Source organism: Erinaceus europaeus, chromosome 17 (genome assembly GCF_950295315.1).
Source record: "Erinaceus europaeus chromosome 17, mEriEur2.1, whole genome shotgun sequence".
NCBI classification, from domain to species: Eukaryota; Metazoa; Chordata; class Mammalia; order Eulipotyphla; family Erinaceidae; genus Erinaceus; species Erinaceus europaeus.
The window spans coordinates 67,019,976-67,047,009 of NC_080178.1; the positions used below are offsets into that span (position 1 = coordinate 67,019,976).

At 40.7% G+C, this 27,034-nt stretch overlaps 3 protein-coding genes and 1 non-coding gene across 4 annotated transcripts; 1 reads left to right on the top strand and 3 right to left on the bottom strand.

Annotated features, from left to right (window-relative positions):
- Positions 1 to 6,429: 6,429 nt before the first annotated feature.
- LOC132534213 (small nucleolar RNA SNORA17) lies at positions 6,430 to 6,554 on the bottom strand. The gene has a single exon (XR_009545885.1). It is a non-coding gene; the product is annotated as a small nucleolar RNA SNORA17 (small nucleolar RNA).
- A 326-nt stretch (positions 6,555 to 6,880) lies between these two features.
- LOC103117712 (olfactory receptor 56A3) lies at positions 6,881 to 7,985 on the top strand. Its single transcript, XM_007527822.2, has one exon. The coding sequence runs from the start codon at positions 6,881 to 6,883 to the stop codon at positions 7,829 to 7,831; it is 951 nt and encodes a 316-aa protein (XP_007527884.2). The 3' UTR covers positions 7,832 to 7,985.
- Positions 7,986 to 10,737: 2,752 nt separating this feature from the next.
- On the bottom strand, positions 10,738 to 12,923 carry LOC103117711 (olfactory receptor 56A4-like). The gene is made up of 2 exons (XM_007527821.1): positions 12,675 to 12,923; positions 10,738 to 11,433 (listed from the first exon to the last, which is right to left on the bottom strand). Exons 1-2 carry the CDS (start codon positions 12,921 to 12,923, stop codon positions 10,738 to 10,740), a joined length of 945 nt encoding a protein of 314 aa, XP_007527883.1.
- An 11,206-nt stretch (positions 12,924 to 24,129) lies between these two features.
- Positions 24,130 to 25,083, bottom strand: LOC103117666 (olfactory receptor 56A4-like). The gene has a single exon (XM_007527779.2). It carries the CDS (start codon positions 25,069 to 25,071, stop codon positions 24,130 to 24,132), a length of 942 nt encoding a protein of 313 aa, XP_007527841.1. The 5' UTR covers positions 25,072 to 25,083.
- Positions 25,084 to 27,034: the final 1,951 nt, after the last annotated feature.

Genomic DNA, 27,034 nt, shown 5'->3' on the forward strand with positions numbered 1-27,034 from the left:
CCACCCCCCCTCCCCAGAATCTTTTACTTTGGTGCAATGCTCCAATTCCAGTTCAGGTCAAAGACAAACTTCTATATGAAACAATCTTCTCTAGTACCAGCAATCCAGTTTTCCCATTGCACTTGCGAAAATCTTCGGTGTCATTCTTTACTCCTCTCCATATTTTATGCCTCACACATGAATTCTCAGCAGATCTTATGACTCATTAACTTCAGTTTTCATGCACCACCTTAATATAAACCATTAGCACTTCTCATATGAATTAGTCTTTGCTATTTCCCTGATATTACCCTAGTCCCCATTTTACACTTGAAGTGCTGCCCCATCCCTGAACTCTGAATTAAATTTAAGATGTGCTCAGAATGTAAAGACACAGGAGGAAAAGACTGGGGCCAGGAGGTAGTGCAGCGGGTTAAACGCACATGGTACCAATTCATAGACCAGCATGGAGAGCCTGGTTCGAGCCTTAGCTCCCCACCTGCACGTATCTATCTTTCTCTCCTTCTCTCTGTCTGTCCTCTCTAGATTTCTTTCTGTCCTATCTAATAACAATGACAGCAATAACAATAATAATAAAAACAACAGGGCAAATGGTAAATAGCATAATGATTATGCAAACAGACTCTCATGCCTGAGGCTCCAAACTCCCAGGTTCAATCCCCACACCACCATAAGTCAGAGCTGAACAGTGCTCTGGTAATAATAATAATAATAATAATAATAATGACAACAATAAAGAATATCGGCAACAAAATGGAAAAAATACTCTACAGGAGTAGTGGATTCATAGTTCAGGCACCAAGCCCCAGCAATAAGCCTGGAGGAAAAAAAAATGGAAAAATGACCCAGAAAGACATACAAATTATTATATGCTTCTTTAGAGAAGGAGAAGTTAATAGGTCACAATGAAGAACATATATGACTTCAGTGAGGATTTGAAGAGTAGTGATGGTAAATACTGTAAAAGTCATTGGGAAAAGTTTAAGTTCAAGATCTGGGTAGCAGCATGGATTTTCCATTGAATTCTTCGTGTCATTCAAGTGAAGACATTGTTATGCACAAGAATTCAGTAGTCCTCATCTTTAACTCATACCTCTTAGCACTGGTACTTAAACAGTTTGCCAATCCCTTCTTTGGTTTCCAAGCAAAAACTAAGGATATAGATTTATAATTAATCATTATCCTACCCAGACCAGCAGCTATGAACTATATATATATATTTTTTTTAATTTCTTTATTGGGGAATTAATGTTTTACATTCAACAGAAATACAAAAGTTTGTACATGCATAACATTTCTCAGTTCTCCATATAACAATATAACCCCCACTAGGTCCTTTGTCATCCTTCTTGGATCTGTATTCTCCCCACCCACCCACCCCAGAGTCTTTTAATTTGGTGCAATACACCAATTCCAGTTCAGGTTCTACTTGTGTTTTCTTTTCTGATCTTGTTTTTCAACTTCTGCCTGAGAGTGAGATCATCCCATAGTCATCCTTCTGTTTCTGACTTCTTTCACTTAACATGAATTTTTCAAGGTCCTTCCAAGATCGGTTGAAAACAGTCAAGTCACTATTTTTAATAGCTGAATAGTATTCATATATATATATATCACAACTAGCTCAGCCACTCATCTGTTGTTGGACATCTGGCTTGCTTCCAGGTGTTGGCCATTACAAATTGTGCTGCCAAGAACATATGTGTACACAGATCTTTTGGGATGGGTGTGTTGGGTTCTTTAGGATATATCCCCAGGAGAGGAATTGCAGGATTATAGGGTAGGTCCATTTCTAGCCTTCTGAGAGTTCTCCAGACTGCTCTCCACAGAGGTTAGACCAATTTACATTTTAAAGTAACTGTGTGAAATAAACACTACACTTTAACATTTCCATTCATGCACTCAAAATACATTTCTTGAAAGCTATTTTATGCCTCACATAGAACTATAAAGTGGAAATCCAACATAAATAAATCTTGGTAATATGACTCCAAGTACATGGATTAATGGATAAGCAGAAATATATAAAAATCAATTGTATTAAAGTGTTATAGGTTTAGTTTGAAACATGTAAGTTGCTTTGGAAGACCAGAAGACAATAATCTTTTTCTCTAAATGAATTCAGAAAGCTACATATGAAGAGTGGGATAATAAGTAGGCAGAATAAAAAGAGAAGATAAGATTAGGGAATTGGATCACCTTGGTCCAAATGTTACTTCTTTATTTCCTTTAGCATGAAGAAAGGAATTTTTGTCTGTTGTATCCACTACTAAATGCCTAGAATATGTTTAATATATATATATATGTGTTTGTAGATTAAACCATTGGATAGGCAGTATTAATTAGAAATATAATTCAGACAAGATTGGTAGATTGTGGGGAGGTCAAAGAGATACCAAAAGTGACCACGTCAGATTAGTATTAAAGACTCAAAATTAGAATCTAGGGGCTTGGCGGTGGTGCACCTGGTTAAGAGTACATGTTACAATATGCAAGGACCTAGGTTTGAGCCCCTGCTCCCCACCTACAGGAAGAAAGCTTTGCAAGTAGTGAAGCAATGCTGTAGGTATCCGTCTCTCTTCCCCTATATCTCTCCTTCCCCTCTCTATTTCTGACTGTCTCTATCCAATAAATGAAGTTAATAAAAAAATTTAAGTAGAATCTATTTATTTTAAAAAGTTACGTGACAGAATTAAAATTTTCATAGTTGGTATGACTATAGCAGTTTATACTATAACTTTGTAGCTTCTACTCTTGACAGTATAAGCTGCAAAGAGATATTAATACATGTTTTATAAGACAATGCTTTACAAAAGGGGGAGGTAAAAAAATATGCCTTTGTGATCCTGTGGAATATCCCTTAAGGGAAATTTACACAGAAAACTCAAAGTTCCCAAAAGGCACAGTCCCAGAGGCCCTGGACTTATAACTAGCCCCAGATACTTGGGGAGCTAACCAGAGGCCTGCTCTCCCTGGACCTCAGGCCCATGCTACAAATCGTGAGCGTCAGTAGAGGTTGCCTGAGAGGCAGCTACACCAAGATTCAGCAGAAGGCAGTAGACCATTTCTTCAGTCCAGATTGTGATCCTTGCCAATCCTGGGTCATAGTGCTGAAATCCTTTAAAAACGGGTTAGTAGAGACTACATCCTCTCTTGGCTCAGGGGGCACAAGCTAGAGTCTGTACTCTGAGACCTTCTCTCATTTGCTTTCCTTTTGCTCAGCCTCCTCTCATGTTTTACTTGGTGTGACAGAGAATGAGACAAGCTGGAGTTAAAAGTTGATGACTGGGTGCTGGTGGTGCTCTGAGTTCCAGAAAATCTGGGGAGTGATTCAGCAGTTGAGCATCTGCCTTGTATGTGTAAGTTGCTAGGCTTAGTTAAGCCTCCGCACTACAGGAGAACAACAAAGATAAAATGGGACTCCATGAATAATGGAACGATGTTTTCACCGTCCCTCTGTCTCTCTTCCTCTCTGCCCATCTCTGTTTTTTGTCTACTCCTCCTTTGTTAGAGTCCAAAGAAGGTATACACCAATTTTTCTGTGGTCATTTACATCTTTCAATCCATTGAACATACATCTGTCCACACATAGAAAGTCTCTGCTCATGTTGTTTTTGTGGTAGGAGACCAGTTTTCATCAGCAGTTTGAAGGTCACCTTGTTTGTTTCTCATCAGGCTGACTAATATAAGATCACATATTCATTTAGAGATCTTACTACTTACTGAGGACTTACTCTTACTTCCTGCCTGGATTTACTCTCTAAATGGCAATCTCCTAGGAGTCTCTAATATACATTTGGACTTATTTTCTTGTTTATCTTTTTCATAAACTCCATGTGTTTTCCTCCTCAACTCAATTTTTCTCATTGAGTGCATCCAGCAACAGATACGTCACGGATCTGGGCATAGGTTCCTGTTTGGGTAGCAGTAGCTTATGGAAATTCTGTATATTGAGCTGAAATACCAGAGAAACTATTTTCTTAGCTGCAGAAACCTACAACTGTGGTCTTTGTGCTCAGCCTTTGATGTCAACACAGACTTAGTTTAATTCGTATCCCAGGATTCCATCACGTGCAGGCACATCTTCGCCTTGAAGTCACCTAAGTTCCATATTCCTAGTGGAAACCCCAATTTTTCTTTTATTTTTATGGGAATGTGAGATAAAGATAGTGATACAAAAAAAAAAAGGAGTAAGCACAAACTAACAGTGGAATTTTCAACAAGGGCAACAAAATGAGGAAAAAATGGCCTCCAGGAGCAGTGGATTTGTTGTGCAGGCACCAAGCCCCAGTAATAACCATGCAGACAAAAGAAAAAGTGGGGTACGGGAACTTGTATTGAGTCCTAACTGGTAGGAAGCAAGAGTCAGAACAAAAAGTAGAAAGAAAATGACTGAAGAGTCCAGACTGCTGAAAAATGACCAGTGGCACTGAGTGTACAGGAGGACTGTGTTGGAAATACCTAAAAGCATATAGAGGCGAATTCCAGGGCCACCCAGATAACTTGCCTGGATAGTGTGCCTACTTTGTTCAGTTTGAAAAGGATGTTTCCAACCCTGTAGAAATCTTGTTCAGTTCTGGTTCATGGTGTTTATGAAAGCTTCCTTTCTAGCCTGCTCCCACTCCAAAACTTCTTTTATATCAAATTCCATTTTCAAAACTATTAATTGTGTCATGTCTCTTTTTAGAGGGTTGGTGTGGTAAGTATGTGGTCACAGATTTGCTTATTAGGTTCATAGAAACTACTCCAGACTAACCCACAGCATTCCTATTAGCACACTCTAGAAGAGATGGATAAAGACTGTAAGATGAAAGTTGCTTTGTTTTTAATGTAGTGATAACAAAAATGTATGTCTGAGGATATTGGGCTATTAAGTAGTAGACTACCCTAGACTGCTTGAGCGCAGTCCTCAGTAAGTAGTAAGATCTCTAAATGAATATGTGATCTTATATTAGTCAGCCTGATGAGAAACAAACAAGGTGACCTACAAACTGTTGATGAAAACTGGTCTCCAGACCACAAAAACAACATGAGCAGAGACTTTCTATGTGTGGACAGATGTATGTGCAATGGATTGAAACAATGGATTGTGGTCATGTAAATGACCACAGAAAAATTGGCATATACCTTCTTTGGACTCTATAAGTAGATTTTTTTTAGCTTAAATGTAATTTAATTTTAGTATGACTGTGGATATAACCTTGTGAACATGCTGAATACTTTAATGCCTGAGGTACCCGAGGTGCCAGATTCAATTTCCTATCTCTCTCTCTCCCCCTTTTGCCTCCAATAGATGGAGCTTGGTGTCAGCACTACAAATCCACCATTCCTGGCAGCCTTTTTTTCTTCTGTTTTATTCAATAGGACAGAGAAAAATAGAGTGAAGAGGGGTGGATAGAAAGGGAAAGATAAGAATCTGCAGACCTGCTTTGCCACTCATGAAACATCCCTGATGGAGGAGGGAGCAAAGGCTTGACCCAAGTCCATCTGTATAGTTCTGTGAGCGCGAAACAGGGTTTGCCATTGCCTGCCCAGGTTCAATTCTCTATACTATCATAAGCCAGAGCTAAGCAGTGGTCTGGTAGAAAAACAATATATATCTTTAATTTTAGCATAAAACTCTTTTAATCTTAAAAAAATAAGTACAGTTTAATGATCAAAGAGGAATATGGCATAAAGAACTAGGGACATTTACCAGTCCCTACTTACCACCAAGTTCTGGTGCTGACCTGAGTATAGTAAACTGAAGATTTGGTAGTCTCTGTGTGGTCATTTTACAAAAGAAGAAACCTAGAAGTGCGAATTGAGAGACTTGCGTGCCACACAAAAAAATTAATAATAATTTTTTTCATAGAAGTCAGGCGTTTATTTTCAAGTTTCACAAAATCCCTTTCTTTAATTTCACTTTTGGGAACTAAATACACCCAGCTCTCTCCCAGATTCATGAACTAGGAGAGCAGTGGGGGAGTGCTCAGTGCTATGAGGCCTTGGGCTTGATCAGCTGTGGATCCCCATGATTGTGTTAACACCTCTGGAGGATGCCCAGTAGCTTTCCAGCATGTTCCTGGTCTCTTGACATCTGCTACCAGGTTAAGCATGGTGTACTGGTCTGTCTGGTAATTTCAACACACTATTTGATGATTAGGTCTCTCAGATGATCTACTAACACCACCTCTGATGCTGGGCTGGTTGGTAACCTGGGTGTGGACAGAGGTCAGACATTCCATAAGGTCATTGTCACAAGCTAACAGTCACCTTCCCCTTGAATGGTGAGCCATGACTTCATCAAAAAGGATGGACACCACTCTTCAGGTCACAGTGTTGCCTCGAGATTTGAGGGCAGGCAGGAACTAAGCAAGAATGAGAGCTTTTTTACACCATAGGACTCAGGTCACCAATCAACACGCAGTAACAGGCCAGACCGCTGTGTTGACTGTCAGGCTATCAATCACCCAGTGAGCACAGAGCACTGCACTTAGACAAGATTCTCTTCTATCTGCCACCTAATGACACACATGTGACACAGCAGTCACATCTGTAATGCCTCTAGTGGCAGGGATAATTATTATTATCTAAGTAGTATAGCTTTCTCCTTTTAGTTTGTGTCTAATTCTATGAAAAACAAAGGAACAAGTCAAATATGCATAAACAAAACCTACTACCTCACTCTCTATACTATCTATTACTATCCAAAGTAATAGTTATATCCAATGACATGACACAATAAATAAACATGTTTCTTTGGCTCTAGACAACCTGCTGGTATCCACAAGTTCCACCTAGATAAAACAAATCATTTTGAATCCCTATATGTTGAATCACTAGCATTTTTTATTCAAATTTTACAGATCACCTAAAGAAATCTACAGAAGTATATGACAAGATGACAACACCACAAAATGCCACCCTCTCAGCTGAGGTTTCAGACTTCATCCTGAATTGTTTTGTCAGGTCTCCTGGCTGGCAATTCTGGCTGTCTCTACCTCTCAGCATCCTCTGTGTCCTGGCCATGGGGGCCAATGCCACCCTCCTCACCACCATCTGGTTAGAAGCCTCCTTGCACCAGCCCATGTACTACCTGCTCAGCCTCCTCTCCCTGTTGGACATCGTGCTCTGCCTCACTGTCATCCCCAAGGTCCTGGCCATCTTCTGGTTTGACCTCAGGTCCATCAGCTTCTCTGCCTGCTTCATCCAGATGTTCATCATGAATTGTTTCCTAGCCATGGAGTCTTGCACATTCATGGTCATGGCCTATGACCGTTATATAGCCATCTGCCACCCACTAAGATACCCATCTATCATCACTGATCAATTTGTATCCAAGGCTGCCATCTTCATTTTGACCAGGAATGTCTTTCTTGTAGTGCCCATTCCCACTCTCTCAGCACGGCTCAATTACTGTACGAGAAATATCATTGAGAACTGTATCTGTGCCAACATGTCTGTCTCCAGGCTCTCCTGTGATGATGTCACCATCAATCGTGTCTACCAGTTTGCTTGTGGCTGGACCCTGCTAGGATCTGACCTCATCCTCATCTTCCTCTCTTATACCCTCATACTGAGAGCTGTGCTAAGACTCAAGGCAGAGGGCGCAGTTGTCAAGGCCCTAAGCACATGTGGTTCCCACTTCATCCTTATCCTTTTCTTCAGCACCATTCTTCTGGTTTTTGTCCTCACCCATGCAGTGAGGAAGAAAGTCCCTCCTGATGTGCCAGTCTTGCTCAACGTTCTCCACCATGTCATCCCTGCAGCCCTCAACCCCATTGTTTATGGAGTCAGAACCCAGGAGATCAAGCAAGGAATTCAGAGATTACTGAAGAAAGTATGGTATTAAAAGCAACTGGATCTCTACCTGCCTACAACATTATGACTTATAAACAAGTGAGTGACAAATCTCGCTGAACCCCCTAACTCAGAGACCAAAGATTAAAGAGAAACACAAATTAAATTCTGAAATAATTTCTTCATTCTTCAAATTCTGATGCTCCTTCTTACAAAAAAAAAAACTGGTTATTTCTGTACCTTCAAAATGTTTTCTTGGGGGGCCGGGTGGTAGCGCAGTGGGTTAAGCGCACATGGAGCAAAGCACAAGGACCGAGAGTATGGATGCTGGTTTGAGCCCAGGCTCACCACCTGAAGGCGAGTGGCTTCATGGGCCGTGAAGAAGGTCTGCAGGTGTCTGTCATTCTCTCCACCCCCTTAGAGGTCATCTGGAGATCAGTGTAGAATAACAGCATGGAGCCTTACATCAGAATCAAAGCAGAGAACTAATCTGATACAACAGAATACCACAAAACTATAGCAAATGATGAAATCTAACCTTTTGCTACACCTTGGCTAGAACATGAAGACATCATTTTAGATGAAACCAACCAGAAAAGTGGTGAATATTGGAGACTCTCACTCAGAGATGGGGCTAAAGCAACAAAGAGAGAGAAAACATAGGATGAAACTTACGAAGCTGTGATCTACTGCAGCAGATCCAAGAACTGTAAAGGAAGGAGGTGGGAGGGAGCTCTACAGCCTGTGAGGAACCAATGTCCTAGGGGGAGAAAGAGATCAAGTTGGTGGAAGGTGTTGTGTGCTGACAGCTACTTGAGAAGATAACAGTCTTGTATATCAATATTTTTCTCCAAATAAATGAGTATACTTAAAAAAATAAAAAGGTTTCAAATTTTTCTTCCTATTGACCAGGTATTTAATATCTTGATGTTTGAATCTATTTATTTTTATCACAGTATAATTAATTGACACCAAGTAATGTTAATTTCAGGTGTGCTATTAATACAAAATAGTATTGATAGTTTAACATGTTCATTTCATATTTATATGTATTGAGAGATGCCAACACAGTAAGTCTATTTAACATTTGTCACCATGAATAGCTAAGAAGACTTTCTTTCTTGTAATGAGAAGTTTGGAGGTGTATTTTCTTCACAACTTCCAGATGTGCAGTATAGTACTATTATCGATAGTCACCATGCTACACAATTTATCCTCATGACTTATGTATTTTGTAACTTGAAATTAGTGCCTGTTGGCCTCTTTCATTCATTTCTCCCACCCGGTGCCTACCTCTAACAATGATAAATGTGTTCTCTGTATCTGTGAATTCATTCTTTTATTTATATTCCACATATCATTGAGATCACAAGGTATTCGTCTTTCTCTATCCGGTGTGTTTCACCTACTGAAATGAGGTGCCATCCCACTGTAGCCTTGACCTATATTTTCCAGATGACCAGTAATGCTGTGTGTAGTTAAGTGTATAGTTTTGGGTCACAGTTCCACAATCCAGCTATCACATAGGAGAGCCAATTTTTTTTTTGGGGGGGCGAGACTCAGAAATCTCTTTTTAATTATTTGAAGAAAGTACATAGTATGTGCCAGACACAATGCTAGATTTTTCAGATCAGTGAAGAATTAAACATAGATTCTGACCTCAGCAAGATCATAGTCTACTAAAACTAAAACCCCTTTGTCTCGAGCTTGTTTCTGGTCTCTGAACAGTGTCACATGTTCATTTCCTCCTTCTTACTTCCCTGTTTGGATATAGAACAGTTACTTCAAAAGTACATTTGTTTGAAGGAGTTCAGCTTAGAAATAGAGTTCAGAGTCCAAAGACAAACTTTTTTTTAAATTTCTTTATTGGAGAATTATTGTTTACATTTGACAGTAAATACAATAGTTTGTACATGCATAACATTTCCCAGTTTTCCATATAAAAATACTACCCCCACTAGGTGCTCTGTCATCCTTTTTGGAGCTATGTTCCCCACCCACCCACCCACCCCAGAGTCTTTTACTTTGGTGCAATGCTCTAATTCCAGTTCAGGTCAAAGACAAACTTCTATATGAAACAATCTTCTCTATTACCAGCAATCCAGTTTTCCCATTGCACTTGCGAAAATCTTCGGTGTCATTCTTTACTCCTCTCCATATTTTATGCCTCACACATGAATTCTCAGCAGATCTTAAGACTCATTAACTTCAGTTTTTATGCACCACCTTAATATTAACCATTAACACTTCTCATATAAATTTAGTCTTTGCTATTTCCCTGATATTACCGAAGCCCCCATTTTATATTTGAAGTGCTGCCCCATCCCTGACCTATGAGTTAAATTTAAGATGTATTCAGAATGTATAGACATAGAAGGAAAGGACTGGGGCCAGGAGGTAGTGCAGCGGGTTAAGCGCACATGGTGCCAATTCATAGACCAGCATGGAGAGCCTGGTTCAAGCCCTCAGCTCCCGCCTGCAGGTGTCTATCTTTCTCTCCCACTCTCTGTCTTCCTGTCTTCTCTTGATTTCTTTCAGTCCTATCTAATAACAATGACAGCAATATCAATAATAATAAAAACAATAAAGAATAAGGGCAACAAAATGGAAAAAAATACACTCCAGGAGCAGTGGATTTGTAGTTCTGGCACCAAGCCCCAGCAATAAGCCTGGAGGCAAAAAAAAAAGGGGGTTGGGGAAGACACAGAAAGACATACAATTTATTACATGCTTATTTAGAGAAGGAGAAGTTAATAGGTCACAATGAAGAATGTATATGAGTTCAGTGAGGATTTGAAGAAAAGAATAGTGACGGTAAATATTGTAAAAGTCACTGGGAAAAGTTTAAGTTCAAGATCTGGGTAACAGCATGGATTTCCATTGAATTCTTCGTGTCATTCAAGTGAAGACATTGTTACGCCCAAGAGTTCAATAGTCCTCATCTTTAACTCATACCTCTTAGCGTTGGTACTTAAACAGTTTGACAATCCCTTGTTTGATTTCCTGGGTTCGTACTCCATAAACAATAGGGTTCAGGGCTGGTGGGATGAGGTGGTGCAAGACATTGAGAAGAATGGGGACCTCGGAGGGCACTTTCTTTCCCGCCTTGTTTGTGAAGATGAAGACTAGTAGCAAGGTATAAAAGAAAAGTATAAGTATGAGATGGGAACCACAAGTACTTAACGCCTTGGTGGCTGCACCTCCTGACTGAAGTCGCATAACAGCTCTCAGAATGAGGCAGTAGGACAGCAATATGAGTACCAGATCAGAACCCAATAGGCACCAAACACTGACAAACTGGTAGAGTTTGTTTAGGCGTATATCCTCGCAGGAGAGCCTTGCTACAGAAATGTTGGCACAGATACAGTTCTCTATCACATTGCCAGCACAGTAGTTGAGCCTAGCGGCCAGAACTGGTGTGGGCAGTGTGGCCAGCAAATTGCGGAAGATAATGAAGATAGCTGCATTGATGACAAACTGTTCAGTGATGATGGAGGGGTAGCGCAGTGGGTGGCAGATGGCCACATAGCGGTCATAGGCCATGACCATAAAGGTGGAGGACTCCATGGGAAGGAATGTATTCATGATGAACATCTGCAGGAAGCAGCCCGCAAAGCTGATGGGCTTCATGTTGAACCAGAAGATCAGCAGGACCTGCCAGATTTATTATTCTCACAAACGGTGTCCCTTCCCACCCGAATATACGCAACCCTGGGCAAATTCTCACATGGCTTCAGTCATTCATATTCCCAAACCCATTGTCCCATAATCCCAGCCAGGATGGTATCTTAATTTCAAATACCTCTTATCCAGATACCCAATATCCAGAACCTGACTTGTTCCCTTTTCTGACCATACATATCTATGATTGGAAATGTTTGTTTCTGGGCTAGAGAGATAGCATATGGTTATACTGCAGGTTTTTCATGGCTGTGGCTTCCAAGTTTAGTCCTCAGCATCTGATCAGTGCTTTGGCTTCTCTCTCTCTCTCTCTCTCTCTCTCTCTCTCTCTCTCTCCTCTCTCTCATATATCTCCCTGTATCTCACTCAAAAAAAATAAGTAAATTGGCTTTTACTACTTATTTTTGAATCATATTCTCTTTTGACAATGTATTTTTATTTATTTAAGATAGATGCAGAGAAAATTTGAAAGGGAAGGGAGAGATAGAGATGATAGATATATAGATAGATAGACAAACAGACAGACAGATAGATAGGGTGTTGCAGCAACGCTTCAGCACTTGCGAAGCTTTCCCTCTACAGGTGGAGGTAGGGGTGAGTCTGGGTCCTTGAGCACTGTATTGTATGCACCAAAACAGGTGCATCACCACCCTGTCCCTAACCTACCTTCTCTTGATCTGCAGAGTCCTTACACAAATTTTAGTTGATTACATCTACCCATCTAAATGTATCAAGAGCCTCAAGCCCAATGAGTCCAATATTTATATCTGGACACCTGTCAACCTTCAATATACACAAACAAGCTCTTTTAATTATGTTTTTTATCTCTGTATCTGTATATAGTATAAACATACATCCAGTTATATTTTAGAAGGTAAATTCCAAAGCCCTTCTATGTAAGGGTAGAGTATTTCAGAGACAAAAATCCACAATAAAGTAAAAGGAAAATAAAAACCTGTAAAACTGAAAAAAAAATTTTTTAATCTGTGAAACTACCAACACAGACATGGAGAAATGATTTACCAGCTAACAAAGAATGAAAGATTAATTTGGGTGCACAGAGAACAAGAGAGGAACCATGATGGACTCTGAGCTGGTGCAGAGGACTTAGTAAGACTTTTCCTTCAAGGGTAGGAGAATTCACAGCAGCAAAACAAGATACTGTTTAGAGAAAGATGCCTAAGTGCCTAGGAGTGAACCTCGGAGTGTCTGACCTTAGGGATGACCGTGAGGCAGAGGATGACATCCAGCAAGGAGAGGATGGTGAGAAAGTAGTACATGGGCTCGTGCAGAGATGCTTCCCGTTGGATGGCTAGCAATAGCACAAAGTTGGCACCAAGAGCCAAAACCAGGAGAGGAGCCAGGACTAAAGAAAACCAGTGCTGTGTGTCCTGCATTTCTGGGAAGCAGATCATCAGGAATTCAGTCACTTGGGTCCTTGTGTTGTTGGAATATAGTATCATGACTTGCAGGTAGGCCTGGAAGTGACTGAAGGGAAAGAGACATGAATTCAGGTCATGACTGTTTTATTATTAATTTCTTAACTGAAGTATCTGCCCCCATTTTAAGCACTTAAGTTTCTCCAGTGGTCTACTGACATAAAAATGTGGCTAAAATTTAATTAGATCATTTTACTTCTTCTTAAAACAATTTCTTAGATGCACAAATATATGAATAAGTAATAACAAATACGCATATTCATGAAAAATTTAACATGAATAAATACTAAAAGCACAACTTTGTGAATAAAGGATTAGAGATAATGACTCCTTTATATGAGTAGATTCTGACTTCACACACACAGACCCAGCCACCCATCCTCATGCTTTGTTTTATCTCCCCAGTGGCATCTTCTTTTTCTAGAATCAACTGTCAAGTCTTCCAATAACTAACTTCTTTTCTTAGTCCCATTCTTCCTGTACCAAGATTTACACCCCTTAGAAATAATTTCTTTCCCCACATCTACTTTCTGACAAGGGTGCCCTAACTAATAAATGGGAAAATGAGAATCTCCTCAACAAATGGTGTTAGGGAAAATTGGGTTGAAATGAGCAGAAGAATGAAACCAAACCACTACATTTCACCACACACAATAGTAAACTCCAAATGGATCAAGGACTTAGATGGTAGACCAGAAATTATCAAATACTTAGAGAAAAATATTGACAGAACTCTTTTCCATCTAGTTTTTCTATGTGTCTTCAATGACACAAGTTGCAAAGAAGACAAAAGCAAAAATAAACCAATGGGACTACATCAAATTGAAAAGCTTCTGCACAACAAAAGAAACCACCACCAAAACAAAGAAGCTCCTTAAAGAATGGGAGGTTTTTACATGCCACACATCAGACAAGAGGCTAATAAACAAAACCTATGAAGAGCCCACTAAACTCAGCAACACACACACACACACACACACACACACACACATAATCCCATCCAAAGTGGCGAGGGGATATGAACAGAATATTCACCAAATAAGGAATCCAAAAATCCAAAAGACATATGAAAAAATGCCCCAAGTCATAAATTATCAGAGAAATGCAAATAAAGACAACAATGAGATACCACTTCACCCCAGTGAGAATGTCATATATCAGAAAGGATTCAAACAACAAATGCTAGAGAAGTTCTGGGGGGAAGTTCCTGCTCTGCTGGTGGGAATGTAAATTGGTCCAATCCCTGTGGAAAGCAGTCTGGAGAACTCTCAGAAGTCTAGAAATGGACCTTCCCTATGACTCAGCAATTCCTCTCCTAGAGATACATCCTAAGGAATCAAACACATGCATCCAAAAAGAACTGTGTAGACCTATGTTCATAGCAGCACAATGTGTACTGGCCAAAGCTTGGAAGCAACCTAGGTGTCCAACAACAGATGAGTGGCTAAGAAAGTTGTGGTCTATATACAATAGAATACTACTCAGCTGTAAAGAATGATTAATTGGGAGCTGAGTGGTAGCACAGCTGGTTAAATGCACATGGCACGAAGAGCAAGGACCAATGTAAGGATCCTGGTTCAAGCCCTTGGCTCCCCACCTGCAGGGGGTCCCTTCACAGGCAATGAAGTAGGTCTGCAGGTGTCATTCTATCTTTCCCCCTCTCTCTGTTCCCCTTTTCTCTCAATTTCTCTCTGTCCTATTCAATGACAACAATAATAATAAAAACAACAAGAGCAACAAAAGGGGAGAAATTAAAAAAAAAAATGATGAATTCACTTCTTCGCCTCATCTTGGATGGAGCTTGAAGAAATCAAGTTAAGTGAGGCAAGTCAGAAAGAGGGTAAATATGGGATGCTCTCACTCATGGAAAGAAGTTGAGAAATAATAACAGGGCAAACACATAGTAGAATTGGACAGGGTTTGGTGTATTGGGCCAAAGTAAAGAAAGGTCTTGGGGCAGGAGTGAGTTTTGGGGGGAGTAGGGCTTTCACATTCTGGTGCATGGTGTTGGAGGAGGTCCTGGGCTGAGAGTGGGAGTGTTTTTCAGAAAACAGAACTTTTACACATGTGCCAATAGCTGTATTTACAGTAAACCACAAATCCCCCCTAATGAAAAAAAAAGTGAAATTATTCGTTTACTCTTTTTACATAGATGCTTCCATTAGACTCCCTTCCAGTGTATCTCTGTGATCCTTATATATCCTGAGCATGAAATTTTCTAGAATCATAGATGATTTGTATTTGTCTTCTGTAAAAGTATGTGATCTATCTTTCAACAATGTAAGCATATCTTTTTCATTATATCAGAGGAAAACATCAGATATGTATTTATAGGACTTTTATAATAAGTATTTATAATATTTATAGGACTGGGTGGTAGTTAATCTGATTGAGCAAACATATTACAATGCTCAAGGACCCAGGTTCGAGTCCCCAGTCTCCACCTGCAGTGGGAAAGCTTTGCAAGTGGTGAAGCAGTGCTGCAGGTGTCTCTCTGTCTCTCTCCCTCTCTGTTACCCCCTTCCCTCTCGATTTCTGGCTGTCTCTATTAAATAAATAAATAAAGCTAATTTAAAATTTTAATATTTTTAAAAAAGGTATTTACATGTAACATTAGATGTAAGGGATCCTCAAGGTGATTCAGTAGGTACAATGCATGCTTTGCATGTGTGAAGTCCTGGGTTCAATCCCTGGCACAAGATATATTCCAAAGCTGAGCAGTACTCCTGTTATCTATTTCCGTGTGTATGTGTCTCTGTGTGTGTGTGTGTGTCTCTGTGTGTGTGTGTGTCTCTCTGTGTGTGTGTCTGTGTGTGTGTCTCTGTGTGTGTGTCTCTGTGTGTGTGTGTCTGTGTGTGTGTATGTTATCTTTCTTATATATACACACATTAATAATAAATCCTGTATTTATTTATTTTGTCATCAGGGTTATCTCTGGGGTTCAGTGCCGGCACTAAAAATTCACCACTCCTGGTGGCCATTTTTTTCCTTTTTTCTTTCTTTCTTTCTTTCTTTCTTTCTTTCTTTCTTTCTTTCTTTTATTGGCTAAGACAGAGGAAAATTGAGAAAGGAGAGGGAGAGGGAGAGATAAAATAGACACGTGAAGACCTGCTTCACTGCTCATAAAGCAGCCCTGCTCCAGGTGGGGGTCAGAGGCTCAAACCCAGACGCGTGCGCATGGTGCTGTGTGTGCTTAACCAAGAGGGCCGCTGCCTGGCCCCAGTCATAAATCCTTAAAAGATGCTTTTCCAGTAACGATGGCTGACAGCTTGTTGAAAGCATTGTAATATCTTTGAGTAACTGATATTCTCTGTCTCTTTCTCTCCTATAGACCACCAACACCTTTGCATAACCAATAAAGGCATAAGAGCATGAGAAAAACAATTTAAGAGAGGAAGAGATAGCACAACTGTTAAGCAAGAAGACTTTTGTGCCTGAGACACCAAAGGTCCTAGATTCAATCCCCAGCACCACCATAAGCCAGAGCTGAACTTTGCTCTAGTAATTAATTAATGAACTAATTAAGTAATTACAATTTTAAAAACTTAAAGCAATTTAGTGGTGAAGCAAAAAATGAAACTTTCTAGTTAAAACAGTAAATACAAAAGATAACTGTACAGTATCTGATTTGCATGTGTATTTGGTGACTGTGACTTGTTTAAATAAAAAATGGGGATTCTGCTGCTGAAGAAATTGTCGGTTCTGCTTTCTTCGCTGAAGCAGAGGGAGTCTACAGCCATACCACCCTGAACATGCCTGATCTCATCTGAAGCAGAGGGAAACATTTTTCTTATTTTTCTTATTTCTTAATTGGAGGGTAGAGGGGCATATTGTTAGTCAATGCACAGTATATATATCACTAGCCAAGGTTTGAAACTTTAATGCTGAATATATAATGTGTGGCTCTTTTCAGAATTTTCCTTTACCTAAACTAGTGGTTCTCAAGTGAGAATGAGGCTTTAAAATTGCCTGGAGCTGGTGCAGTGGATAAAGCATTGGACTCTCATGAAGGAGGTTCCCAGTTTAGTCCCCAGCAGCGCATGTACCACTGACGTCTGGTTCTTTCTCTCTCTCATCCTACCTCTCTCATTAATAAATTTTTAAAAAAATATTAAAGAGAGAGATAATTTCCTGGGGAGTTTGTTGAAATAACTCCAGAGTTTTCATCTTTGTAGGGCTGAAAGGAAGCCTAAAAATTTGCCTTTTGGAGGTCGGCTGGTAGCACAGGTTAAGTGCACATGGTGCAAAGTGCAAGGACCAGTGTAAAGGTCCGGGTTTGGAGGCCCTGGTTCCCCACCTGCAGGGGGGGATAGCTTTATAAATGGTGAAGCAGGTATGCAGGTGTCTGTCTTTCTCTCCCCCTCTCTGTCTTCCCTTCCTCTCTCTATTTCTATCTGTTCTACTCAAAAACAAGGACAGCAGTAACAACAACAATAATAACCACGCTCTTCTCTCCTCTCCCGGGTCAACTAGGAATACCAAAGGAGATCATCTGGGACCACAACAAAGCAGGACTAGAATGACTTCAGGAACCCACCAAATCACTGGTGAGTGCAAATACATGTGGCTCATAGACAGAGAGAATAGGGAGAGATTAAGTGGCTGGTAACAGTCTGGCAGTTTACATACCACCTTCAGTCTGTTTCACCAACAAAAAGACAGCTGAAGTGAGAAGAGGACTCCCCTAAGACTCACCAAATGCAACTGTGAGCTGTGAGTCTCCATTGCTACTGTCCTCAGAAGCTGGAGTGGGGGAGGGCCCTGTGCTGATACCAGGGGACAGAGAACTAACAAGGAAACTCAGGAGAAGATCTATACCTCAGTGGCCTAGTGGTGAGGCTGTGAGAGTCTCTTTGCATAACCACTGGATTATCTCTGCCCCACCCTGCTTTATTTCTTGATCAGGAGTCAGTGATTAAGCTAAGAAACCTACTTATAGTTTAAAAGCCCTCAGGCTCCATAGCCTACAGGGAAGAAAAAGAACAAAAGACACTTTTAAACCACTGTGCTCCAACTCAGGGATTAAAATAATATTGAAACAACTGTCAATTTCCACAACTGTGAACCTTCTAATTACCTTACTTAGACACAAGTCAATCCAGGCAAGAGTAATCAGTAATTTGAAAAGTACTGAGTAGCATACTGTGTAAAATATAAAATGGTAAACCAACAAGAAGAAATATTGGAGAAATGAACCAGGACTCAAGAGTCCAACTAAAAGCCCCCCAAAGGTTGAAGCACAAAATAATGAGGTCAACATCCAAACACTAGTTAAGGAAATAATCATAGGAGTGAGTAAAGAGTTTGAAAGAATTGTCATCAGAAATACAGGAACAACAAATGAGACTCTGGAAGAAAACATTAACTATCTCAAGGTTATTAGAGAGCTGAAAGCTGAAATAGCTGAGCTAAGAACACAACTAGCTGAACAAGCTAAAACAGTATCAGAACAGGGTAACAAAACAGATGAACTCCAGAAAACAGTAGAGGGGAGAGAGAATAGAATCAATGAGGCTGAAGACAGAATTAGCAAGATCGAGGATGAATTAGAGACAACTAAAAAAGAAGTAAGAGATTTCCAAAGGGCATTAAGAGATACTGAAAACAACAACAGAGATTTATGGGATTATTTCAAAAGAAATAATATACGTATTATTGGCTTACCAGAGGAAGAAAGAGAGGGAGGGGAAGAAAGCATTCTTCAGGACGTAATAGTTGAGAACTTCTCTAGTCTAGATAACACCAAAGACATAAAGGTTCAACAATAATAAGCACAACAATTATTTTTTTTAAAAAAAAGGCAACAAAAAGAAAAAAAAAAAGCTTCCAGGAGCAGTGGATTTGTAGTGTAGGCATCGAGCCCCAGCAATAACCCTGGTGGCAAAAAAAAAAAAAAAAAAAAAATTACCTTTTCAGCATGTTCCTAAGTATATTAGTGTTGCTTTTCCAGTAATGGAAATGCCAGAGCTCACCCAAATGGTAATAACTGAGATTACTACTTATTTGGACTAAGTCAAATCTAAGACTGCTACCACAGCTCAGCCAGTCAGTGCCCCAGCTCTCCTCAACTGCAGGTATCATGCCAGCTGTTTCTCTCACTATCATCGTTTATTTAAATACAGTTCTGGTCAACCTTTGGCCTGCCAACCTGAACGTTATTTTCTTCATATCAACTCTGAGAACTGTAGTTTCATCTCTCTTCCTGAGTTTATACTCTTCAGGCACTATTCCTTGGAGACTCAAAACCTCAGGCATACTTCATTTCCTGCGGCAATCAACAGAGATCTAAACATTTACAGTATGTCTCTAGTAATCAAAGAAGAATTCTTCATTTCCAGACAAACTCTGTGCCTGAGACAGATGGGCTGGCCTTCTGTAAGGTAGCTGGCTCACTGGCTGAGGTTTATGCATGTTCTAATGCTCTAGAGCATAAGTGAAGATGCAGTGACTTCCTTTAAGAAAACAAAAATGGATCAAGTTGAAAGTGTCATTGACACTAAAAGCGTCATTGTGTTCAACTTTCTAATGTACTTCTCAAAACAAAATAAGTAAATAAATAAAACAGATACTTACAGAGGAAAAGTCTTCTCCAAAGAGTTTTGACCTCCCAGTTTTTGCTCTAGACAATGTGTGACTCAATTTGTCCTGGCCTGCTTATAGCTTTGGATGTCTGGCTACTTTATGATGATGGTGTTGTGTCTATAATAGTGAACTTGATGTTGCTAGAAACACAAATAGTTGGTTTGGGAATCTACTCCCCACGGACACATCTCCCTGCAGGTACACACATTTTCCAAGGCAAAAAAAAAAAAATCTAAATTTGTCTCTGATGAAATGAAACAGTGGTAGTCTGCTTACATGTTTTCTTGCAACGCCTGAGAGTTACCTAAGGTGAGATAAACCATTTGCAGTGAAACGGGCACACAGGGACACAGAGGATGTATTTAAGAAACCTAGGAGACAAATGTGATCAGGTTTATAAAAGGACTTCGGGGGCCAGGCAGTGGCGCACCTGGTTAAGCGCACACATTACAGTGCACAAGGACCCAGGTTCGAAACCCTGGTCCCCACCTGCAGGGGGCAAGCTTTACAAGTGGTGAAGCAGGTCTGCAGGTGTATCTCTGTCCCTTTCCCTCTCTAACTCCCCCATCCCTCTCAATCTTTGGCTATCTATCCAATAAATAAAGATAATAAAAAAATTAAAAAAGAGTTCAATGTTTAAAATAAAAGGACTTTATGTTGCGTATTAGTGCATTCTTTAAAAAAGTACTATGGTAATTAATAAAAAAAGTGTCTTCCTTAGGTCTTTCTGCTTGCTTGCTACACTTACTGTGTCACTACAAACTATTGTGCACTTTCACATTAAGGTATGTATTTTCCCCCTAACTTTTGCATACATGTGCTCTATGTCAGGAGGCCAGGTCTATATCTAGGTTCTGTGGCTTTGTTAGGAAGTGCACCACCAGAAACGAAGTTGAGGAGTCCTATGAGATAGAACAGTCTCACCTACTTCTTATTTCAATCCCCTCAGTCAACTGTTAACATCTAAAATGAGATAACAAAACCAAGATTTTAGCCAATAACTTAGAACCAAGAATGACTGGGACTGTCATGGTATAACATCATGAGGTGGAAATAGAGGAAGAATTTTTAAACAGTATGGTGCACAACAATTAAGGAATTGCCTAGGGCTAAGAATCACACAAGGGCATCTCTAGATAAATGGTGTATAAAAGAATGAAACATATTTCCTACTGAAGATATTGAGGAAGTAATATATACAGGAAAATAATAAAAGAAATTACCGTTTATGTTATTAGCATATTGTAGAATTGTTAGAAAAACAACATAAATCAGGTCATCTAAAATTCAAGTGAATCACATAATATGAGGAAAAGTATCATTCCTTTTAATGAAGATAAGATCAGTGAATGAAAGGTTACCATCTGCAGAATCCAATGTATAGCCAATCTATCTACTAGATAAGACTTTTTGTTTCTTGTTTGTTTTATTATTTTTTATTAGTGATTTAATAATGATTAACAAAATTGTAAGATAAGAAGGTATAATTCCATACAGTTCCCACCACAAGTATTCCATGTTCCATCCCCTCCATTGGAAGTTTTGCTATTATCTTTTTATTTTTCATTAATGATTTAATAATAATTAAGATTGTAAGATGGCAGGGGTACAATTCCACACAGTTTCCACCACCAGAGTTCTGTGTCCCATCCTCTCCATTGGAAGTTTCCTTTTGTTTATCGTTCTGAGAGTATGGACCAAAATTCTTTATGGGGAGCAGAAGGTGAGAGGTCTGGCTACTCTAATTGCTTCTCCACTGAACATGGACACTTGCAGGTCAATTCATAGCCCCATCTTGTTTCTATCTTTCCCTAGTGAGACAGGGCTCTGATGGAGACTTCAGGACACACTGGTAAGGTCATCTGCACAGGGAAGTCAGGATGGAATCATAGTAGCATCTGCAACTTGGTGGCTGAAAGGCAGTAAGATATAAAAAGCAAGACAAATTGTCTTATAAACAGGAACTCAAATGTAGGAAGAAAGCAGATGAAATTAGAGGTCTTCATGTGGGAAGCTAGGAAGTCTATTTTTTTTCCTCTAGGGTTATTGCTGGGCTCAGTGCCTGCACCATGAATCCACCGCTCCTGGAGGCCATTTTTCCCCCCTTTTTGTTGCCCCCGTTGTTGTAGCCTCACTGTGGTTATTATTATTGCCATTGATGATGTTGTTCTTTGTTGCATAGGACAGAGAGAAATGGAGAAAGGAGGGGAAGACAGAGATGGGAAGAGAAAGACACCTGCAAACCCTCTCCACCACCTGTGAAGCGACTCCCCTGCAGGTGGGGAGCCGGGGGCTCGAACTGGGATCCCTACGCCAGTCCGTGTGCTTTGAGCCACATGTGCTCAACCCACTGCACCACCGCCTGACCCCCGGAAGTCTATTTTAAGTATACACCAAGGGGCACATGATTTTATTGATTTCTGCCTGAGCCTGATAGCTAACATGCAGGTGGACCAAAATATTGCCTGGGAATATAGTGTCAGAGTTGAGAATAGGGTCAGAAAGCTTGATTAGGGCAGAGAGTAGCTCCCAAACATGAGAAAAGTATATAAATACCAATAGCTGTTTACCCCATCGATCTGATCTGGGGCCCATATATATTCATATATAGCACAGGAGCCTGTGTAACCTCTGAGTCCCTGTCAGTTTGAACTCACGTCTGTGGTTACAGCTGGGAACATTCTAGATTGCACTCATTTCAGGACCAGTCTTCCTCGAGTGACAAAGTAGGTTGACTCAGACTCCATAGAGTGGGACAATCCCTCCTATTGCTTCTCTTTAGTGAGGGCAAGGTCCTGGAGTTTTCCCCCCAAGAGGGCTTATGATAACATTCTTTTTTTTTTTTGTAATTTTATTTATTTATCTTCCCTTTTGTTGCCCTTGTTGTCTTTTTTTTTTTATTATTGTTGTTGTAGTTGATGTTGTCGTTGTTGGATAGGACAGAGAGAAATGGAGAGACATGGGGAAGACAGAGAGGAGGAGAGAAAGACAGACACCTGCAGATCTGCTTCACCGCCTGTGAAGCGACTCCCCTGCAGGTGGGGAGCCAGGGGCTCGAACCGGGATCCTCATGTCGGTCCTTGCGCTTAGCACCACCTGCGCTTAACCCGCTGTGCTACCGCCCAGCTCCCTTGATGAGATTCTTGATGGAAGTTACCAGTGATGGTGGAGATAGGAATCTATTAGAGTAGAGGTCTAGGCCCATCATATCTATTTGGAAACCCAAGGATTCCCAGATGATGGGGATGACCTGGTATTGACCAAAAAGGCCATCATCTCAAAAAGGGGAAGTCTCTTGCCCTTATCAAGCTTTTGTAGTCCTTTTTTTACCTTATGAGCTTAGACTTTCTCCCAGTTATTAAATCATTGAGTGTTATTTGTTGTATCCAAACCGGTATTGGGTTTATGGGATCTGGCCTCCAGTTGGGGAGGGAATAGGCCTAGGGTTTAAGTGACATCTCAGTTAACCTTAAGTTTTACTGCATTTTACTTGTTTGATTATTATACTAGAGGCTGTCCTAGGGGGCAATAATTGTCCTTTAGTTGGTATATATACTTTTGCCAGTATATCTCTTGGCTGATTGTATGCTGTGTTTCTTCTAAAGATTGTCAAGGGGGTGACATAATGCTGTTGCTATCAGAAGAGATTAGGGATACCTCTTCTTTCTTTTGTGAAGTCAACTGAGTAAATAAATTATTGACAGAAGGAGAAGTAGGATGTAGGGGTTAGGAGAGGAGGGTGTCTAGGCCTACGTAGTAGAGGCGGGGCAAGGGGGTGGGGAGGAGAGACCACAACTTACTCACCGAACTATAATACTCAGTTTTCTGGATCCAAATTTACATCTCCACAAGAAGCTCATCCATGGGTCGGTGAGGCAGCATAATAGTTATGGAAACCGACTCTCATGCCTGGGCCTCCCAGGTCCCAGGTTCAATCCCCCCCACACCACTCACTATAAAACAGACTTTTTGCTTTAGCAAAAACAAAACAAAACAAACAAACAAACAAAAAACCTCATCCATGATATAAAAACATTTTGTATTTGCATTGTCTTAAGCATAACAAAAACTAATAATATGCACCTAAACATTGAGCAACTGAGGAAATTGATAGGTATTGAAAATTATTTGAAAACATTCATTCTTTATTTGGAAAGCCATATCACACAAATTATGCTCCCATAATTGTGTTTTGATAAACCCCACTCATTTAGCTGAAAGTAGGGAAAACTTTCCAAAAACTCTACAATGCAAAAAAATAAATAAACAAATAAATAAATAAGGTTCCAGTCAGGATAATGTAAAGCAAGAGTCAAGATATGAATGTCCCCATAATCTAGTTTTGGAGAGCCCAAATTCAAACTCACCCCTGTAGTAACTGTTTAAGTTTTCTATGTGTCATGAAAATTATCCCCCATTATGAATTTTTAATTTATATTTATTTATTCATTGATTTTGGATAGACAGAAATTGAGAGGGAAGGGGGAGATTGAGAGAGTGAAAAAGAGACACCTGCAGCACTAATTCACCACTTGTGAAGCTTTCCCCCTGCAGGTAGAGGCTGGGGGCTTGAACCTGGGTCCTTGTGCATGAAAACACATGCACTTGGAACCAGTTACACCACCACCCAGCCCCTCCCAATTACTTCTCACAACCTTCTCAGCAGCTTCTGGATTCCCTGCTTGATCTCCTTGGTTCTCACACCATAAACAATGGGGTTCAGGGCTGGGGGGATGAGGTGGTGCAGAATGTTGAGCAGGATGGGGACATCTGGGGGGATTCTCTTTCTAGCCAGGTTGGTGATGACCAGAACCAGCAGGACTGTGCTGAAGAAGAGAATGAGGATGAAGTGAGATCCACATGTGCTCAGAGCCTTGACTGCAGCCCCCTCAGCCTTGATCCTTAGCACAGCTCTCAGGATAAAGGAGTAGGAGAGGACAATAAGGATGAGGTCAGAGCCCAGTAAAGTCCAACCAGCTACAAACTGGTAGAGCTTATTGAAAGTGATGTCATCACAAGAGAGTTTGGACACAGACAGGTTAGTGCAGATGCAGTTCTTGATGATGTTCTCAGCACAGTAGCTGAGTCGGGAAGAAAGTATAGGGATGGGCATAGTAAGAAGGCCATTCCTGGCCACAACAAAGATGGCAGCTTTTGCTACAAATTGGTCAGTGATGATGGATGGGTATCTCAGTGGGTGGCAGATGGCTACATAGCGATCATAGGCCATGACCATGAATGTGCAGGATTCCATGGTCAAGAAACTGTTCATGATGAACATCTGGAGGAAGCAGGCAGAGAAGCTGATGGACCTGAGGTCAAACCAGAAGATGGCCAGGACCTTGGGGATGACAGTGAGGCAGAGCACGATGTCCAACAGGGAGAGGAGGCTGAGCAGGTAGTACATGGGCTCGTGCAGAGAGGTCTCCAGTCGGATGGTGATGAGGAGGGTGGCGTTGGCCCCCATGGCCAAGAGGAAGAGGAGGCTGAGGGGGAGAGACAGCCAGTGCTGCCAGCTCTGGTAGTTGGGGAAGCAGATGAGGAGGAATTCATAGATTACAACAGATGAATTGCTGCTCTGTGATGCCATGTGCAGTATCCTGATCACCGGGACACTTCAGAAGAATGAAGACGATACTAAATCCACCAGACAGCATCAACGCCTGTGAACAAATAGCCCATTTTCATCTAGCATAGGTCTAGAGATCTGTAGAACTAAACATTCCTCTTTTGATTTTGTTAAAGGTTTGAGCTTGCTTCTGACATAAGGCACCTGGAATCTAAAATTCAGGTTACAAATGGGAAGTGTTTTGGTTTAGTTCTGCTCTTGGGTCACCTAAAAATCCTCTGTCCTTAAAGAGATCTCCCCATCCTTAAGTGCAAGAAATCAGTTGATTAAGGAGTCTCTAGGGGGAACTTTAATGGGGTGTACAATAAGGAAATAAAAACTGTATTTTTTTTCCCTCCAGGGTTATCTACACTATGAATCCACTGCTCCTGGAGGCCATTTTTCCCATTTTTGTTGCCCTTGTTGTTGTTATTGGATAGGACAGAGAGAAATTGAGAGAGGAAGGGGAAGACAGAGAGGGGGAGAGAAAGATACCTGCAGATCTACTTCACAGCTTGTGAAGCAACTCCCCTGCATGTGGGGAGCCAGGGGCTCAAACCGGGATTATTATGCCTGTCAGTGTGCTTTGTGCCATGTGCACTTAACCTGCACACTACCACCCAGCCCCCACTGAATTAATGACCTACGAAAAAACAGTTGACTCTGCATCAGTCTGAAGATTTCTGAAGAGCACTGTGACTTGAGCAATGGAAAACCTATTCTGTCCAACCAGAGAAATAGGGGGGAAAAATTAAGACCAGTCAGAAAAGCCAGGAAAAGTACTTGAAATTGTTGATTTTGTCACATTTGGTGCTTCTGGGTCAGTCTTCTTTAGGAAGTGGGCACTGATGCAGTTGAGAGTATAAATTCTTGGTTTACAATTGACATAAGCAATAATGAAGAGAATTTTATTTAGGGCAGGGGTAGACAGCATAATGGTTATGCAAAGAGACTCGTGCCTGAGACTACAAGGTCTCAGGTTCAGTTCTTCACAACACCATGAGCCAGACCTGAGCAATTCTCTGGTAAATAATAATAATAATAATAATAATTTAATTCTAGAACCTTACCTTAAAAGACCATTGTTTTTTCTAAGTAGTCAATATCTTACACTCAAACAATTCTTCTCCCATGTAAAAACAGCAATGTACTGAATTGGGGGAAATTGGTAGGACCAGAATCTTCAGCAGTTGATCTGCTATAGGTCTAGCAGAATGTTTTTCTCTATGTTTATGCAGCTCTGTATGCCTCTTCATCCATAGCTTCACGATGCCCATAGCTATCAACCCACCTGAGGAGGCTACGCTGTAGCACTGCTATTTGTAATTATTCACTGTATAGTCCCACCCAGTTCCTCAGAGACTCCAGAGAGTTTGTGGCCCTAAGCTCATCTTTGTCTTTTTTTTCTGAAAGTCCCACAGGAGAGGGGCGGGGGAGGGAGGCAAAGACTGGATGGGAGAGAGCACAGAATGCAAAGTTCAGCACAGGAATAGTGGTGAACATGGAGGGTCAAAGAAAATCAGAAAAGCATGGGGTGGGGGAAATTGTTGGGGAACTGTGCAGGGGATGGATCTAAAGATCTGGAGGACAGTATATGTGCTTGAAAAGCGGATGCTTCTAGAGTTAGGACAGAGAAAAATTAACATCAGACATGAAATGTACTTTTTTTAAAAAAATGAATGAGAATTTAGTATCAATTTTTGTTGGGGGGGATTAATGGTTTACAGTAAATACGGTTGTTGGCACATGTATAAAAGTTCTCAATTTCCTGCAAATCACTCTCACCCCCAGCCTAGGTCCTCCTCCATCATCCTGCACCAGGACCTGAAAGCCCCACCCCATCACACCCCGATGCACAACAATCCAACAAACGTAGTCCAATACTTTGGTGCAATCCAACAAACGTAGTCCAAGTTCTTCATGTTTCCCTTTTCTGTTCTTCTTT

Coding starts and splice junctions, on each gene's coding strand:
- LOC103117712 (XM_007527822.2), top strand. CDS start 6,881: ATGACAACACCACAAAATGCCACCCTCTCAGCTGAGGTTTCAGACTTC.
- LOC103117711 (XM_007527821.1), bottom strand. CDS start 12,923: ATGATACTATATTCCAACAACACAAGGACCCAAGTGACTGAATTCCTG. Junction 11,434..12,674: donor GCCTCACGGTCATCCCTAAG/GTCAGACACTCC, acceptor TAAATCTGGCAG/GTCCTGCTGATCTTCTGGTT.
- LOC103117666 (XM_007527779.2), bottom strand. CDS start 25,071: ATGGCATCACAGAGCAGCAATTCATCTGTTGTAATCTATGAATTCCTC.